The sequence below is a fragment of the Bacillus rossius genome, chromosome 12 (assembly GCF_032445375.1).
Source record: "Bacillus rossius redtenbacheri isolate Brsri chromosome 12, Brsri_v3, whole genome shotgun sequence".
NCBI classification, from domain to species: domain Eukaryota; kingdom Metazoa; phylum Arthropoda; class Insecta; order Phasmatodea; family Bacillidae; genus Bacillus; species Bacillus rossius.
Window position 1 is genome coordinate 38,443,486 of NC_086339.1, and position 20,065 is coordinate 38,463,550.

Genomic DNA, 20,065 nt, shown 5'->3' on the forward strand with positions numbered 1-20,065 from the left:
TGACAGACGATCAGCCCTCTGATTAGTTGTGGTTTATATACTCGTAACAACTTAACCACGGTCTTAGGAATCTCGCCACAAGACAACACCCAGCTGAACACAGTAAAATGGTCCATCATTTGCCCACAAGCAACAATAAATAAATACCAAAGAAAATCCTAGAAACAAATAAACACCAAAGAAACCTGAGCAGTTGCTGCCAGCTGCTCAGTTGAATACTAAATCACCCCTCCCCCATGACCCTTTTTTTTTCTCAATTAAACTGAGGGCTGGACAGCAAAACGATTTTAAAGTTTAAAAAAATTAACCTCCCACGAAATTAAAGTTTAATTTAATCTACTCGGTCATTTTAGTCACCAATGCTTCGCAGCAAAAGTTCAAAGTCAGTTGCTCACACAAAATGTCAAAACAAAAAAATTTATAGGTACAAAACAGGAGGTTAGGGGTCGCATTCCGCGTCCTGGGACACCTCGCGGGCCCTCGGGTTCGACGCCGAGTTCGGGTACTCGGCCCCTGGGTCCGCTACTGGCGATGATGAGATCCCCGTCAGCCAATCAGCATTCACTGCTGGGGGTTGCTTCATCTGAGCCTGCTGCAAGAACCATTCAAAGAAAGTAACAACACATTAGCGAGAAAATACATCACTTCAAATGCGCTCCCAGCTCAGAACGGACTTCACTTGAGGTTACCAAGCGCGCCCCCTACCGATGTACTAGTAAGCCTCTTGGGAATTTAGAAGCAGAATATGTATCATAATAATTGCAATGCCAGCTTTCTTAGGTATTTTAAAACTTGTGATTACTATTTACTCTGAAAATTTAAATTTGCCAAATATATTACAGGGTAGTTTCACCATCGTAAAGTTTTATTTGGCACTGTTACCACTGGGGTGGTAACGGCGTCACCCGGTTACCTATGTTTTGTTAACGGTATTTATTTGTTATGATTAATTAATTTAGATTTATTTATTTCTAGTAGCAGGTAATATATTTTTTTTATTTCGAACTTTCCCGTGTTGGTGCGGTCTGCACGTAATTTAACGTACTGACAGTTTGTGAAGTTGGCACCAGTGTGACTTGACACCTTCGGGGTTTTTCGGTGGAGTCGATTATTGCCGAGTGAGGAGCCGACGAGGGAGTGTGCGGCTTGCGCGACTGAGGACAGTGCTGGTCTGGACGCCGAAGTGGGCACTTCGGGAAGTGGCGGCGAGGCCTTGCAGATTTGCGGCCGAGCAAGTATCGTCATCGGGGCTAGTGGAGGTCCCAGGGTATGGCGAGAGGCATCGCGCGACGCGAGCAGCGTCGGCGAGTTCCCGGGCCCGGGCGAGCGCCGAGGTAGCGGCATGACAGCACAGCGCAACACAAAGTAAGGCAAACAACTGCATTATTCACCAACATGAGAGTTTCCCCGGCTACGAGACATATTGAGAGTTGAATCGGACCTAGTACTACGATACTCGTGTGCACTCAGTCACGGCGAAGAAACTGACGTCTCTGATTAACTTTGATTTAATTTTTATTTACTTCAAGATAATAATAATAACTTTTTCGTGGGACAGATGAGAGTTAATAAATGGTACCATAAGTATAATCAAGTAGCGCGCTGCGGTTATGTTACGTTGCTCAGTTGGACTCATTAGTGGACTGTTAGTTTCTTAATATATATATATTTTTTAATGTATTATAATATTATTACTAGTTGCATGTATAGGAGTATGAGGATGGTGATATGCTTGTTCATTGATAGAGCTCGTAACGGAAAAGGTGCTCAAGGTATTTACGCAAATTAGGTATGCGAGTGATATATATATATTTCTTTAAGTAAATTTTATTTTTATTAAACACGAGTTTTTTTGGTTAGATGTTGAGCCCCATAGTCTCCCATGCCAACTTATTACTTGTTGATGGTAACTGGATCCTACACCCACGCAACAGGGAAGGGCGACGTTAACTTTTTGGCTTTCCTGTAACAGTGGAGTGTGGAAGGTTTTTTGTAGACCCCCGGTGCTTGAGCTATAGGCCCGGGGCTACAAAAAAATAGCTGCGCCACTCTGCTAGGTACGGGAGTCAAATGGGGACGTGTCTGTTTCGCTGGTTGTGCGTCATCATGGCTGTAAGCTGGATTTATAAATTGAACAAGCAAGGGCTTATAGTTAACCTTCAAGCGGCTGATATTTCATTTGACGAGGATGACAACATCGATTCTTTAAGACGTAAATTGTCTGAGCATGTGAAAGGCGAGTCAAGGTCAAACAGCAGTCCGCTAGAAATTACGTCAGCTGTCCAGAAACAAAGTTTGTTGTTGCATGTAGAAAGTAAATTTGCTTACGCTAACGTAAATAGCGTACCCGGTAAATATTTACTTGGGCGGTATTTCCGGAAAAAAATGTTAAAAATCCGAAAATACTTTTATTTTATGCTCTTCAACTTCCTCTTTTCATTAAAAGTGGCGGAGGTAAGAAATTCCAAATACTTTAGGAGATATCGAATTTTTAAATTTCATCATATATAGTTGAGCGGTATTTGCGAAAATAAATGTTAAAAATCCGAAAATACCTTTATCATATGCTCTTCAACTTCCTCTTTTCATTAAAAGCGGCGGAGATAAGAAATTCCAAATACTTTAGGAGATATAGAATTTTTTTTAATTTTGCAATACAAGACCTGTGGAACCATTCGAGCGGCGCCATTTTTGTTATTTTGCCGTGTGTTCGTGAATACGTGAATCGTGAATGCGTAATTAATAAAATGGTTGATTAGGTCAGGTCAGTTACATTACTAAAATACTTTCAAACTAAGCCGACATTAAAAATTATTTTGTGAATTAATTTTAATGGCTGTTTAGTTTTAAAATATTTATAATGTAACTGACCTGACCAAACAAACCCGGACAGAGGGTGAACAGTAAACTAAAATGGTCGATTAGGTCAGGTCAGTTACATTATAAATACTTTCAAACTAAGGTGATATTAAAAATAATGTGAATTAATTTTAATTATTCTTTAGTTTTAAATTATTTATAATGTAACTGACCTTACCTAACAAACCCGTAACAAAGGATGTACAGTAACAACTCACGTAAATTTTTTTGTTACTTATTACTTGCGCAACAATATCAAAATAACAAATAAGACTTTAAAATTAGAAACGTTAAAAACTCACCTAAGTTGGAGGCGGTAATTAAACACCGTTAATAATTGAACTAAATAATCACGTATTAGTTCATTTGAATTCTGGCCTAACACGAACAATCACGTGACATCATTATCCAATAAAAAAATAGATACTCGTACGTAAACAAGAAACAATGGTGCATGTGCACGCACGCCACAGGAATGCGCTGGTTTTGTATTGAAATTTAAAAATTCGACATCTCCTAAAATATTTGGAATTTCTTATCTCCGCCGCTTTTAATGAAAAGAGGAATTTGAAGAGCATATAATAAAGGTATTTTCGGATTTTTAACATTTTTTTTCGCAAATACCGCTCAACTACATATGAAGAAATTTAAAAATTCGATATCTCCTAAAGTATTTGGAATTTCTAATCTCCGCCGATTTTAATGAAAAGAGGAAGTTGAAGAGCATAAAATAAATGTATTTTCGGATTTTTAACATTTGTTTTTGGAAATACCGCCCAAGTAAATATTTACCGCGTACCCTTTTTACGTGGAGGGCGAGCTGCTGAAATTTTTCAATTTTGTCTAGAAGTAGATAAAATTCAGGATTTAAAATGTGCCGTTTCATGTTTCGGCACTCATAAAATAGTAAAAATATTTTTGTTTTCTCTACCTAATAATTATTTTATATTGAGTCTTATAATGTTTACTTGTGTTTAATTACATTTTAAACTAAATTTAGTTTTTTTTAATTTAATTTTATTAATGATATTTACTTTAAATTTTTGTATTATATTCCATTAAGCACCCAATTCTATTTTTCGTTTGGCTTCAGTCAAAACCTTCCATTTGTTCGCCGGGTGTTCTGTGCTAGCCTAAGAGTTTTTAGTAACGCCCGCCTGTCCGCCGTGTCCCGGCGTGCTGCCCACGTGATTGTCAGCAGTTGCTTGCAGTTTCTCCTCGCTTCTTCACGTGATTTCATATAAAAAAATCTGTACTCTAGACCATTTTTTTTCCTAGAGCTTTTTTTTTAGTACCGTCCACGCAACCTGGTGGCAGTTCGGTAAGCTTCCGATGCTCCATTGTTTTATAATTACTTACCCGTTTCGTCCGTTGTTCTCGGCATTCGCCAAGATGGCTCCAGTCAGTGATGGTGGTTGATTAATGTACTTTTTCGCACCATAGTTTTTTTTTGGTAGACATCTCACGTAGAAGTGGTGTTTTTATTTGGTTTTAAAAGATGACGTAAAGTCAGTGTAAATTTCTTCAGCCTCCGATTTCGGTAAGTCACGAGAAAGCATGAGAGAGAGTGAGAGTATTTTTTGTTGTTGCCTTTTTTGAATTAATTTTTTGTTTCTCTGCAACCTTATGTTGCAGGAGGTTAACGTTTTGGATCCTCTTCAAGTTCTTTACGTTTGGGTTATTCTTTAACCTACCTTCAAACATTATGTATTGAATCTACGTCCTGTCGGCCCGGGAAGCATGGTTCTGCGCCGGCTGCTGTACAAGTTTTCGTCTTGAACATGTCACGGATATTTATCATCTTCAGCTAAGTCCGTTATTTTTTTAATGAATTATTATTATTGTTTGTCGTCTAAACGTTTCGTCACCTAACGCTTACAAAAGAAAAAGACTTTCGTCGCCTAATGTTGGGCAAAAGATTTTAATTACCTAATGTTTCCAAAAAAGGACTTTAATTACTTAAATGAAGTATTTTTGTAATATGTTTTGTTTTGTTCCTGAAGAAGTTTTTAATCTACATGTAAAGTTATAGACTCAATTAGTAAAATCCTAATTATGGATATAACATGATATTTAAATTTATTAGAAAAACTAAATAACTAATATAAAGTAATTTTTAACATTATTAGCCTGTAATTTGGGTGCACCCTAGGTTTACTATTGATAACAAATATTCCATTTTAATGAGAATTTTATGACTTTTGTCCGATGAGTCATTGTTTTTTTTTTGTTTAGCTTTAAATGTATTTTCTAGCTAAATATATCACCACTAATAGATGAAGATACGTATGTTGTTGTCATTTACTAAACTAAGTTCCTCTGGACTTACGTAATTATAATTGATGAGGTGTATTCTGTTGTGAAGCTGGTTTACCCTGACACGTTTCCAGTCAAGCATTTTACTTGCATAAACAAATAATTTTATAATATCAATATTTATTTCATTATAATTTGGTAGCAGTACTAAGTCAAGTCAAAATCATATAATAATAATAAATAAACAACCAGTTGTTACAAAAATTATTTGAAAATGATAGTGATGTGTTACGTTGCGTGATAGGAAAGTGTGACGGAGTAGCAAGGAGTATTTTAGGGAAATGCCTAGACGACAATTTAAGTTGGTGGAAAACCAAAGAATGTTTGTGGGATGCTTTGTGCCCACGCAGAATTAAAGATAAATTAAAGAGGGAGCAAGTGTACAGTTTTCAAAGGTCGGGGAAAAGTATGGTGGAGTACGTCAAAAGTATTTCGGACGCGAGTAAGGGCCTGCGTATAACTTTGCCTAGTGAAGGATTAATTTATCTTGTCATTGAAAATATGCTACCGTTTCTGCGATGCGAATGCAGTTTCATTGATAAGCCTAAAGACGGGGCAGATATTATGCGGTGGGGCTATAGAAATTGATAATTTGTGGTGTGCCCGTCAGGAATTCTCCAGTATGGAGGAAAAACGGGAGTTAAAAGTAAATTTTGCGGGGAACATCGTATGTTACCGTTGTGGAAAAGCGGGGCACGTAATGAAAAATTGCGGAGTAAGGCAATTTCGTGGAGTAAAAGGCGTGACGTGTTTTAATTGCGGGTTGTTAGGACACGTAGCCGCTAGGTGTGGAGGTGAGAAAAATAAACCTTCAAGGAAAATTGAAAAGAAAATCGTAAGGAATTCAACTGAGGATGAGAGGGTGAGAGAAAGGAAAGATGAGCGGAAGCATAGGGAAGAAACCAGAAATAAACCAGAAAATAAAGACGGTAGTAATGTGATAGGTTGTGTTACGTTTGCAGTGACCGTGGGCATGTGAAAGCTAAATGTGTGGCGAGGCAATTAAATCCTGCGCGAGGCGGGAAAATTTTTTGTTATTATTGCCGGGGCATAGGGCATAAGAAGTATGCGTGTCAGATTAGGAAGAAGGAGCACTGTATTTGCCGTTTTTGTAATAAACGGGGGCATGATAGCAGTGCCTGTAAGTTTAGGAAGAGAGAAAAAAAATACTGTTTTGGAGATAAACATCGCCTGGCGGTTATTCGCGAGGGGAAAAACCTCTGCGTTAATGTGTTAATGTATGATGAAAAGGTGAGCGCTTTAGTGGATACGGGCGCGAGTAGTAGTTTCGTGAGTAAATTGGTAAAGGAAAGGAGGGAACTCTGCCACTTAATAAGAGTGGGGGAGGAAATGCAGATTTGTTTAGTTGACGGGAAGAAAATACCCGTTAAAGTGAAAGTTAAATTGCATTTTAAAATAAACAAATTTTCGTGGACTAGAGATTTTTGGGTAATTCCGGACCTGATCCAGGAAGTGGTGTTAGGAATGGATTTTTTGTACGATACGCGCGCGGTTATTGATTGTAGATGGTGCAAGTTGAAATTTTTGTTTAATGACACGTGCCGGATTAAACTTGAAAAGAATACCAAGGGAAAAACAATTTGTGGAGGTATAGAGGGTGTAAGGGGTATTTGGAGGCCGAGAAAATTAAAATGATTTGAAAACATTATTTCAGATTTTGACGACGTAATAACAGAAAAGGTGGGGAAATGCACCATAATGCCATACCATATAGAACTGACGGACTATAGTCCCATAAAGTGTGCTCCATATCAATGCGCGCCACCTAAAATAAAAGCCTTTAGAGAAATAATACGGAATTTGGAGGAAGAAGATATTGTTAAATCTAAATCTTTATTTGCGTCTCCTGCCTTTTTAGTAAAAAAGAAAACTCCAGGGGAATTTCGTTTGGTTTTTGACTAAAGGATTTTAAATCAACGAATTACGATAGATCCCTTCCCGTTACCGAAAATTGAGGTTGTGTTACAGTATTTAGGGGGGGCAAGGTACTTTACCGTGTTGGATCTGAACGCGGCTTTTCACCAGTGCGTGCTGGATAAAGAAAGCAGGGCGTGCACTGGGTTTGTAACTCCTTGGGGACAGTACGAGTGGAAACGCGTTCCTTTTAGTGTTAATTTTGGAGCCCAATGCCTTTCCCGTATATTGAGTCATCTGTTGCAAGAGTGTCAATTTAAATTTACCATCAGTTTCCTAGATGACATTTGTATTTATTCTAATATCTTTGAAGAACATGTCGAACATGTGAGCTTAGTGTTATCGAAATTACGTGAGGCGGGTTTGACGGTAAATCCTAAGAAGGTATTTGGGCGAAGAGTCAGATAAAGTTTTTAGGATATTTGGTGGGAAATTGTAAGTTGGTAATGGACCCAGAAAAGATTGCGCAGATTTTGAATTTCCCTGTACCGAAGAATGTAAAGGGGGTAATGCGATTCTTAGGAATGTTAGGGTACTTCAGTCGTTTTATTACAAATTACGCGTTTCTATGCGCGCCTCTAAATTACCTCAAAAGAAAAGGAAAATGCTTTTAAGCAATTAAAGTATGCTATTTGTCACACCCCGGTGTTAGCCTTCCCCGATTTTAAGAAGAAATTCATAGTTCAATGCAATGCTAGTAGTCTAGCATTAGGATCAGTTTTATTACAGGAGGGCGAGAAAGGGCTACAACCCATTATGTTCGCGAGTCGGACCCTTACCACTGCGGAACAACAGTACAGCGTTTACGAGAAGGAGGCGTTGGGGTGTATTTTTGCTTTAGAGATATTTGAAACCTTTATAGAATTTGATAAATTTGAATTATGGACTGATAACCAGGCCTTAACATGGCTCTTTTCACACCCGCGCCAATTAGGTAAGATAGGTAGATGGATCATGAGGTTGACAAAATTCAGATTTGACATAAAACATGTCAAGGGTGGTAACGCGGTAGTAGATGCGCTTTCCCGCATGTATGACACTCAAGAAATCCACCAAGAAGAATTGGAACAGGAACCTACGGAGGAAAATGGGGAAAAAAGTGAGTTGGGGCGGGGAGAAAATGAGGCAGATATTGAGTTCTGTAATGTTTTAAGAAATTATCCGGAAGCTTTTTGTGACATTAAGGAGTGGCAACGTAAGGATGAGGAAATACAAAAAATCATGAGTGATGCTGACGATATGCGAAGGAAAGTTTTCGATTGTATAAAGGGAGTTTTATATCAAATTAAGGATAGTAAGAAAAACATCTTTGTACCCAAACAAGTGAGAGGCATGGTTTTGAATTATTTTCATGATTCCGTCTTGGGTGCTCATGGGGGCATAGATAAGACCTGGGAAAAGATATCTCATATTTTTTTTGGCCTAAAATGAGAGGGGATATCGAGAGTTATGTACGGGAGTGTAGTGCATGTCAGCTAGCTAAACCACCACAGACTAATAAAGTAGGGTTGTATTCCGTGGAACCGATTTTCAGGCCATGGGCACGAGTTTTTATTGACGTTTTTGGTCCCTTACCCCGTTCAGTGAAAGGGAATAATTGTTTGTTGGTCGTTATTGATGGTTTCACGAAATTTTGTTTCTTGTTAGGTGTGCGGGATATGAAGAGTAATCAAGTTATTAAAACTTTGGAAAATAGTGTGGAGTGTATTTGGGGGTCCGGAGCAAATAATATCCGATATTGCTAGTTACTTCGTTAGTGCGAAATTTAACGCCATGTGCTTTGCTTGGGGTATCAAGCACACAACGACTAGTCCTTACTATACTTGTCCGAATTTAGTAGAGCGCTTGAACAAGAATATTAAAGTAGCGCTGACCATTTTCCATCAGAAAGATCAACGAAAATGGGACGAACATTTGAATTTTTTAAGTTTAGCATTTAACATGGTTAAGCACGACTCTACCAAATTTTCTCCCGCCGAACTTTTTCTAGGCCGTAGCCTGGGCCACCCTCTATTGAATGTGTGGGGCATTTCTCCGGAATGTTTGGCTACTTCGAGTCCACGTTTATTAGAAAAAAGTTGGGTACTGGCTGCTGAGAATCTTGAAAAGTCAAGGGTGAAAAGTAGTGTACAATACAATAAAGGCAGAAAAGAAAACAATTATGTGGTAGGAGAGTTGGTGGTATGTAGACAATTTGTTTCAAGTCAGAAAATTAAATATAAGAGCGCTAAGTTAGAAAATGCTTACGCGGGTCCGTACCGCATTGTGAAATTTTTAGGACCAGTGACAGTTCTTTTGGAAGACTGTGAGAATCAATTTAAGACTAGGAAGGCTCATTTGAGTCATTTAAATTTTTTTTTGTAAAAATACAGAGGTAAAGATAGATGATCATACAGATGATATTACAGATGATTAATTTTTTTGTTGTGTAAAATTTTTGGTGAAGTTGTTCAGTACCGTGTATTATTTGGTTTGATTAAATATTTTTTTATTGAATAGTTTGTATAGTTGCACAATAGACGTTTGGGTATTGTGGAGGAATGTTTATTGATCTTTTAACTGTTGTGCTTTTTTGTGGTTACTTAAGTGTCTTGCGAGTTTTTCCTGAGCTGTTTTCTTTTTCTTCTTGAGCTTCTCTTTTGCTGTTGCTTGTGAGTGAAGTTTTTGTGGTAGATTCCTAAGAAAACCCAAACCTCTGGCGTGCGATTTTTTTTAAGGGGGGAGGTTGTTACCACTGGGGTGGTAACGGCGTCACCCGGTTACCTATGTTTTGTTAACGGTATTTATTTGTTATGATTAATTAATTTAGATTTATTTATTTCTAGTAGCAGGTAATATATTTTTTTTTATTTCGAACTTTCCCGTGTTGGCGCGGTCTGGACGTAATTTAATGTACTGACAGTTTGTGAAGTTGGCACCAGTGTGACTTGACACCTTCGGGTTTTTTTGGTGGAGTCGAGGATTGCCGAGTGAGGAGCCGACGAGCGAGTGTGCGGCTTGCGCGACTTGGGGAGTGCTGGTCTGGACGCCGAAGTGGGCACTTCGGGAAGTGGCGGCTAGGCCTTGCAGATTTGCGGCCGAGCACGTATCGTCTTTGGTTAGATGTTGAGCCCCATAGTCTCCCATGCCACCTTATTACTTGTTGATGGTAACTGGATCCTACACCCACGCAACAGGGAAGGGTGACGTTGACTTTTTGGCTTTCCTGTAACAGTGGAGTGTGGAAGGTTTTTTGTAGACCCGCGGTGCTTGAGCTATAGACCCGGGGCTACAGCACACCAATATGTTTGGTATGTCCCATAATGTTTACGAAAGTAACTATATATGGGTTTATGTTGCTACACGTGGGTCCACCATCTTTGTGACACATTTCCGTTCATCCACGTGATATCCATTCTCACGAAAATTACACCCACCAATTGCCGTATACCGAGATCTCGTTTACACATCAATAATAAGTTCTCGTATTTTTATTTGAAGCGCCATACAAATTTCATTTTCTCTCGTGAATCGATTTGACTACCGATTATTACAATCATACGATTTTACCAACACTATTAGGTTAGTCTTAACATTCATTAATCGTCAGCTACAAGTCCGAAAAATCCGCGTTTCGTGCAACTTTGGAAACGTGCTTTCTGGGAAGAAATTTAACAAATTTTTTTTTCGGGTATAATTTGCGGTTGAATTAGCCCAACAACTTTGATTTTGTTGTGATCCCCATGATATTTGGGGAGGGAAAAAAAGTTTTTAAAGTTTAATTTTCCATTACTGTAACTGACGAACCGATCCATGGGGAAAGAAGACCTCTAGGCCAGGGTTTTAAACTAAGCAAGGAACACAAGAACACAAAAAGCGCAAGACACAGACGTTATCAAATACCTGATCATAAATTTATATTTTACGTACGCAACGCAAGAATTGGCCAAAATTTTACTGATTGCGTTTCGGATTTTGTTTCCACCTTATTCTAAGTATTCCAAAAACTGCCAGATGCAGAAATATGAGCCCCTTAAAGCACAAGTGGTGTACCTCACATTATCTTTGTTTGGAGATATTTAATGTTTTATTATAATCGTTATACACTGGAGTCATTGGCTGCAAAAACATTTGCTGCTACCTGTGCGGTTGGTAGCTGAACTACAACTTAAACCGTTTGTGCAGTTAACAGAAATATATTTTTCTGAACAAGATCTTATCCCTAACTAAAAAAAAATTAAGTTACACTACTTGTGTTTTAAGGCCCTCATATGTAAAGAAGTTTACGATTATTTTAACATGAGCATCGTATTTTTAGTAATCTTTTGAATAATAAAATTAAATAATGCTTTTAAAACCAATTATTAAGAATGTTACTCTTTTACGTGGGAAAAAACAACAATGATGAAAAAAGAAACCCGGTGTAGTAAATAGATTCTACAAGTTTACATTTTTAAGCTGTAGGCGCTAATAAACTACACAAAAAAAAATTGTAAATGTTACAAGAGGTTTTTTGTAAAAGTATAAATATTTGTATAGTTCACAAAATATTTGTTTTGTAAACCTGTGTCATCTGTATGGTTACAAGAAAAGTGACAGTAGTATTACAATTTTTTTTGTACAGATACAGAACTTCTGTAAGCGCTCATACCACGCTCAATGGACTTGGGGAATTTGCGCCTAATGCCAATAGTTGGCACTCTATGTTAAATACGATCCAAACAGTTTTAACGCAATACGTTGTGATTTTCGCCATTTAAGCTCAGCGTGTAGCTAACTATAAGTTAAGTTTCATAGACTTGGAAGGTGGTGTTGTTACCAAGTGATGTGATATTCTCCTGTTTGTGTGATTACATTTTTTTTAATGTGTTTGTACCAGGTGTAGATAAAGTTTTATGCCATATATTTTCATGGCAAACGTATTTCGTCAATAGGGTCGCTCCCAGGTGGGAGAGAGCAGCCTGAGAGCGACCCTACTGTCTGCAGAGCCACGCACTAGCGGTGGGATGGACAGCTCACTTCTAATTACATTTTCCTCTCTTCCAGTTACCGAGTGAACTATACAGACACCTTCGTATAAATGCAGCATTTTCTCTGTATTTTCCCCCAATTAACATGCTGTAGAATTTACAGCCTTTTTTTTTTTCTTTCACTTTTCCAAAAATATATCGGTAAAAGTTCCATATCACGTATCCAAGTTAATACCTTGAACCTAACGGCATGAATCTGTTTACATTGATCATTTAGTACATGACGCTTGCGGTTTTAATTTAGTACGAAGAAAACTTGTGACATGATGATGAATTATGATCGTTTAATACATACCAAAATTTCCGTAAGACCTGATATGCATAATTGGTTTGTATAGTTTTTTTGTTATTTTCAGGATCTTTCGACAGAAAAAATCACGTACCACAAGATCCATATAATCATGTGATCATGCCAACAGGATCAAGGTAAATACACTTTGGACACGTGATACGGAATAATTACCAAGATTTCTTAGCAACTGATTTTCATAAAGGAAATTTTGTAACGTTAAATTTTTTTTATCCCCTGTGAGTCTGCGGTCAGTGATCGCACGTGATCCTCAGGGCGTCCCCCCTCCCTCCCCCCTTGCCTAGGAAGCACCACTCCCCTGTCGACATTCGACACCCGCAGGTCCGCGCGTCCACCCACTGTTCACTGACCCCGAGTCTAGCGCCCGAACAACACGCTTCCGCGCGGCTCGGAATATGTATTATTTGAAGATATACGAAATAATAATGAGCTTGAATTTTTCTGATGCCCACGCAGCATGAAACTAAACTTTCTCAGAATTAATAAAAATTATACGTTTGCGTTTAAATCATATACTTTAGTGATTAGTATTGTAAACTAGTCCATGTTATTAAAATATTATATTTTATTCCAAAATAGTGATATAAATTGTGTTTGTAAACTTTTTAAAAGGTATTTTCCTTGTATTTAGGTATATCATTTAGATAATTTTCCCTTATGTCTATATGTCAGTTTGCTTGTAGCTTCCATTGTCTCTGACAGGGAGTGTCTGTTGAAGGTTTAGTAGTCTCCTGGTCGTTTTCATGGGAGTGTTTGTTAGGCTACGTTTTCATATGTATTATTTAATTGCATTATAAATTATTTTATTAAGGTTTAATATAAAATTAAATTAAAAAATTGTAACTAACGTTCAGTATGTTTATTGTTTTTCGTTATTTATTAAAAGTTATTTGGATTATTTTACTAAATGAAATATTTAATTTTATACACGTTATATTAGTATTTAACACTGGATATATTTTTCCATTTTTTAAATTTATTTTTACTAACCGTTATATAATGTCACTCCTTTCCTTTAATTATTTCTATTAATTATTTGCATGCAAAATTAATGTTAGTTTTAATTACGCCAAGTAAGTATAAATTATAACAGATGCGCATAAGTACACGCACCCATTTTTTTTCTGTTGTCAAAGTAAAAGATAGTTTTAGTTAGATGTTCTACATAAATAATACAAATAAGTCATTGTAAAATTTCTGTATTTATTTTTTTATTCGGGAAGCATAAATTTTTACATGTCTAGCTGATGGTAAGTAATATGAAAGGTTGGATAAGTTATATAAGTTGCCTTTTTAATGTGTGAAATCGTTATTAAAGTATTAAAATTACCAAAAAAAAAAAATAGTTCTTCCCCCTCCACCGAAAGCATTTCTCCAGGTATGTACGCTTCTACTAGTCTAGAGAATTGTAAATTAAACGAGAGGTTTGGTTATGTTAGGTCAATGACGTTTAAAATAATAATCTAAAAACGTGAGAAAAATATATGAACTCTCCCAAAAAAAAAAATCGACCAAAAAATTCAAACCGCGAATTTGCACGAGCGAGCAGCGAATTTCGATGATGTTCGGGAAGCGACCGGGGCTCAGTGAACCGCGCGCTCGCCTGGATCATCCGTGTGCCTTTCCGTACTCATTAGTTAATGAGCGGTCTGCCTTTGTCGCTCGCCGCCGCGGAACAGGCAAGTTTCGGTGGAAGCGGGCTGGTGGTCGAGTCGCGCTGGAGGAGGGGGGGGGAAGAAGAAGAAGAAGTAAAGGGTTGAAGCCGTCGTCGGTCTGACCGGAGGAACCTCGGCCTTCGCGCTGAATCACTCCCTCCCTCCCTCCCTCCCTCCCTCCCTCCTTCTCTACCTCCCTCCCTCCCTCCCTCCTTCTCTACCTCCCTCCCTCCCTCCCTCCCTCCCTCCCTCCCTCCCTCCCTCCCTCCTTTTCTACCTCCCTCACCTTCCTCGGTGCCGCACACAGCGTAGTACTGCAGCTAGGACTTTTCAATGACAGATGGTGGTAATTTCTCTAACTGACCGACAGCCTTTTACTGGCGACAGGTCGACCTGAAGCTATGTCACCACTCTGGAGTCTAGTCCGACGCCACAGTTCGCGACCGCCCCACTTACACGATCATATTACACAGCCACAACGACTGCTAACTGGCAGCACGACGGGAAACGGCATAAGCCGCCCCCAAAATGACCAGACCTGACCAAACCAATGCGGACTAAAAGTCCAAGTGCCCCACCCCTTGCATAGTAGAACTTCTACCACGCCCCACTCTTCTTCCAGGACCATCCTTCGATTCCTGTAATCCACCTGCTTGTAATAATGCATGACCTTTGCATCCCGCATGTATGTGCCCAGGGTTTTCCCTCTGTCTATGGAGGTTTTACCTGGGCCCAACTTATCTAGTTTTAGTCTGTAATTAAGAGTGAGGGGAGTTAGTCATGGCGAAAACGTCTGCCATGGCTGGCCAATCCCCTCCTAGCACATGATGCACGTGACCTTTTCTGCATGGTTAAAAACCCGCATGTTTAGAGCGTATAGGGCTTGCCCTGAGACGCACTTAGTCTTCCCTACCTAGACCCCTTCCTTACACACTTAGTTTTAACTTAGGTTAAGGAAAAAAAAACGTTCATAGCAGCCTTTGAATATATATACTGTATAGAAGTCGCCAGAACAGGTTAAAATTTCTAATACGGTTTGAGGTAGTTGGTTAATTCACCGCCGCAATCGCCACCATCTCCAGGGCATCGACTTGTGGTGGTCCCTGGCGGACAAGTGTCGAACTCTTCAAACACCCCTTCCCCCTCCTGTTGAACGAACTTGAGCTGCAGTGAATGATAGGTGGGGGGTGCGGGGGAATGACAGCGGGCGACAGTGCTGCGCTCTAACGTGTAAATAACAACTAAGACGATACAGGGCGTTACGGCAGCGCACTGCAGCGGTGAAGTTCCCAAGCAGCTCATCGTACGCTTCTGAAAGACGTAGAGTAAATCCTATCCACTCGCGACTTCTATACAGTATATATATTCAAAGTAGCAGCGCGTTCCCAAGTTTGCGTCTGCGAGCTGACCCACTTCTGTCCTCGCGCGCGACATGCCAGCTCTCGGTACGGGAAGCCTTCATTTCACAGACGAGAGAGCTACACCTGAAGTTCCCCGAAGTTCATGCTTGCTTTCCCCCCCCCCCTCCCCTCCCCCGGTGTGGCATTAAATTTTGCGGTCGATTAGGATGGGTTAGCTACATTATAAATACTTTGAAACATTGTGGATGGTTGGTTATATTAGGTACCTAAGTATAGCTACATTAAAAAATACTGTAAAATCATTTTATGGTTGCTTAGCAAATAACTTTTTTTAATATATGTAGCTATCCAGCGCTAGGAAACTGTTTACATGATTTCACAGTATATTTAATGTAGCTATCCTGACCAAATCAACCGTCCACAATGTTTTAAAGTATTATTTATAATGTAGCTAACCTAACCTAATTGACCATTAGTTATCATGAGTTACAATGAACAAAAAAAAAAAAAGATGCACGATCGGGCGTTTGGCTCTCTCGTCTGTGAAAAGAAGGCTTCCCCTCGGTACACGGCACCAGAGGACATGTGACCACGGCGCTGCCATCTGTGGAGGATGGCGTGAATCAGAGTTCACAAAGCCAAAGGGAAACTTTACAGTAGCAACTGTTTAAGGAATTTTAACAACATGGCTAGTATTTTCATGAAATTCCATGTGTAAAATCAGGTCCAAATCCGAGATTTAATTTTTGTTTAAGTCTTTTTTTTTAGTTTTTTTTTCTTTTATCGTAACCGTTTCATTGTATAGTTTCAAATTTCGCTCTGCGAATCGAATGATTCGATAGTCGACGTAGCTGCTCCGGCAAACGAATTCTAGCGGCGGGTGCAGAAATTACGTGTGATTCCCGTCTAGAAATGCAGTTAAAAACACAACTTGAGTATATTTATCACACTCGGCATTATTTTTAAGAACTCCGCATTTAACTTCGTGCCAGAGTTTCGTATTATAAAGTGTATTTGCAACATGAGAACACGTGGATTTTCCGGGGTTTGATGTTACACATCTCGTGGTTATTTTTTGTTTTCCGCTAAAGGGAATAGCTTCTAGTGAAAAATTAAAGCTCTCGCGTCCAATCCTGGACACGGCGGTAGCATAATCAGTTATTTCAGAGAGCCACTGGCCGAGAATGGTCGCGTGAGTGCTTCTGCCGTGACCCTGTGAGAGTGACACGATGGATGCGGAGAAAACGTCCACCACGTTTTCCACGTGTGAGAAAGAAAAAAATGGAAGTGAACTCCTCTGGGTATCGAACCCGGATTACCATGGGAGAAGTCAAGTGATCTGACCACTTATTTTTTAATATTTTTTTTTTGTTTCCGTTTCGCTCGTTGGTGAATTATTTATGTTACCAGAACTCCAGCATTAATGACTTATTATTACCTGGTTGACGTAGAGTTACTCATTTTAAAATTCACTGACTATTTTTCCTGTTCGTGACTACTTAAGACGTATAATTCGGCATTTCCGGTCCCGTTGCAGCATTGCGTAGCCCGACGTTTATTTTGGTTGCTTCAAATATTTGTTTGCGAATTTTCCGTTTCATTCTGGTGTCACGGCCATTTAATTTCGCAAGTGGTCGCTTTGCTACATTTATAAACATTACAATACACAGACATTAAAATGAACATAAATAATAATGATTTAGCTAAAGTACTAAGTCTGGGTTTGATTTAATCAGATTCGTTGCCATCTTTTCCCACTCTGGATTACGCCAAATTTTAGTATAAAAGTTTTTAACTGTCAGGCGTAACTTTCGAGTTTTGTTTGGTTGCCTGGTGTGACTTTAGAAGTATTTGTGGCAGCAGTACAAAGTTTTTATTGGTCTTTCGTGGTCTTTGCTTTGTCTTACTCTTGGTTTTTTTTTTTTCTTCTGGTCTTTGATTCACGCTGTGTGCTTTCTCTCTTGCCTTTTTCCGAAGTATGTCCGTGAGCGCCTGCTATAGTACTTTGTACAATGCTCATTCTCTTTTCTAGCTTTAGAAGGGTTTAACAAATTTTTTTTGAAGGAGTGAAATTAAGGCGTGCTGCACGCCTCAGTGTCTCTCGTGCTGCTGTTTTAAGTTTTATTAAGTTTAGTTTTTCTGTCATCACATTTTTTTTTAAATACTTACGTATTTATAATTCTTTTGATTTCCTAAATTAATTTGGTTTGGAGCGGGATCTTTTTCCTCGTGTATGAGTATACCGGTAAATTCGTGACTCAGCTGTCAGCGCACCGAAACTATCGGCCTCGGTGTGTGTTTAGATTCCACGCCACTGCACGGCGCCACCGGCGCGGCGCTAGGAGCGCTCCTTATTTATTTATTTATTTATTTTTATTCAATTTTTGTTCTGTGGATCTCCTATGGAGGTAAGGACTCACAGAACAAGTCAATTAATACAAATATATACATATATACAAACAAACTGTACAACCACAAAAATAGATATTACAGAGTATTTTTACATTTTAAAAGTAAGAAAGAGAGATAAAAAAAAACATGGGTACATAAGAAATTGTATAAACTGAAGTCTAAAGCTCAGAGTGAATAGTTAGTTTACAAAACTCAATATTTTTCTCCTCGTTAGTAGTATATGAATGGGGCTCCGAGCGCAGGCTTCAGGCTGTGGAGCCGGGAGCCGGTGTCCGCCATCTTGGATTGTGATGTCACGGCGGCCATCTTGGATCCGCCATTTTGGATGACGTCATTGTGTTCTCGAAAATTCCGGCATTTTGTTTTCCGCCATTTTGAATTATGACGTCACCGTTGCAGTTTCCGTTACGGCCGCCATCTTTAAAATCTTTATTTATTATCCGATTTCAATGAAAAAAATTTAAAAATTTATAAAAAAAATTAAATAATAAAAATTAACAAAGTTTTTATAAAAAACAAACGTTTACGACACAGAGCTCGGAGTCCTTAGTTCGAACCCGGTGAGGGTAAAAAAAAAACAAATGGCAACCAATCCTTCCCCCTAGGTGGGTGCTAGCAGACTGACCCCCACCACTTATGTCAATGCCCATATACCATTAGGTAGTATGACGTCATGTCCGCCATCTTTAAATTTGGACGCCATCTTAAAAATCCGCAATTTTTATGTTAGAAAATCGGGATAAATTACAAAATTCATCAAAAAATTAACTTATACGAATTCTGATTGATTATATCGATCACCGTCCTCGGTTCGAACCCGGTGAGTGCAAAAAAAAACTAAAAATGGCGACAGGCTCCTTCCTCAATGGTGGATGCAGGCAGACTGACTCCTACCACTTTTTCAAAGCATATATATCGTCAGCTGGTATGACGACACGTCCACCATCTTTTCTTCGTCCGCTGGAGATCACCATCTTGTTTTCGTCCGCTAGAGTGTGCTGATACCATGTTAGTACAATAATCTGATCACCACACCTTTGACCTTGACCTTGAACTTTGACCTTAACCTTGAAATTTGACCTTGAGCTTGAACTTTACCTTGACCTTGAACTTTTACCTTGACCTTGAAATTTGAACTTGACCTTCAAATTTGACCTTGCCCTTCAAATTTGACCTTGCCTTTAAATTTGACCTTGACCTTGAACTTTGACCTTGAGCTTGAACTTTGGCCTTGACCCTGAACTTTGACCTTGACCTTGAACTTTGACCTTGACCTTGAAATTTTACCTTGAACTTGAACATTGACCTTGAACCTTGACCTTGAACCTTGACCTTGAACCTTGACCTTGAACCTTGACCTTGAACATTGACCTTGAACATTGACCTTGAACATTGACCTTGAACATTGACCTTGAACATTGACCTTGAACATTGACCTTGAAATTTGACCTTGAACATTGACCTTGAAATTTGACCTTGAAATTTGACCTTGACCTTGAAATTTGACCTTGAAATTTGACCTTGACCTTGAAATTTGACTTTGTCCTTGAAATTTGACTTTGTCCTTGAAATTTGACTTTGTCCTAGTCGACCATCATGGATCCGACATTTTATGTTCAGTACATGCTACCAGGAGCCACCACCTGCCGGAGTACGCCATCCTGTGTGTGTGTACTTGTATTATAGTGTACATTTCCATGTGGATAATTTTATTCTAACCCGCTACAGTGCAGTAATCATTTATTATGGTGCCCCCCGCCATCTTGAAATTCGGCCGCCATCTTGAAATCATGTAATAATGTAGCTAGAAAAGCGGGAAAAAATCCAAAATTTATTAAATAAATCACTCATTAATTTACATATTGATTCGATCGATTCCCGTCCTCGGTTCGATACCCGATCGATGCAATAATGTTTAATTTTATGAAAAAATAATAATTTCAATAAACCATGTTAAACTTTCGTAAAGAGACTTTAAATCCTCTACTACCATCATACTATCAGACATCAAGACCACCATCTTGAAATCATGTAATAATGTAGCTAGAAAAGCGGGAAAAAAATCCAAAATTCATTAAATAAATTTTTAATCCATATAATGATTGATTGGATCGACTACGGTCCTTGGTTCGATCCCTGGCCGATACAAAACATCTTTAATTTAAAAAATACTAAAAAAGTGTTAGGTTCGAGAAAATAAAAACACCA

The 20,065-nt window shown here is 38.8% G+C and overlaps 1 protein-coding gene across 1 annotated transcript in view; it reads left to right on the forward strand.

The window, feature by feature from the left end:
• The first annotated feature begins 359 nt into the window (after nucleotides 1-359).
• Nucleotides 360-20,065, forward strand: part of LOC134537960 (uncharacterized) — a 42,014-nt gene continuing 22,308 nt past the window's right edge. Inside the window, exons 1-2 of the mRNA XM_063378979.1 lie at nucleotides 360-382; nucleotides 1,165-1,365. Coding sequence (XP_063235049.1) covers nucleotides 360-382; nucleotides 1,165-1,365 — 224 coding nt within the window. The remainder of the gene's footprint in view (nucleotides 383-1,164; nucleotides 1,366-20,065) is intronic.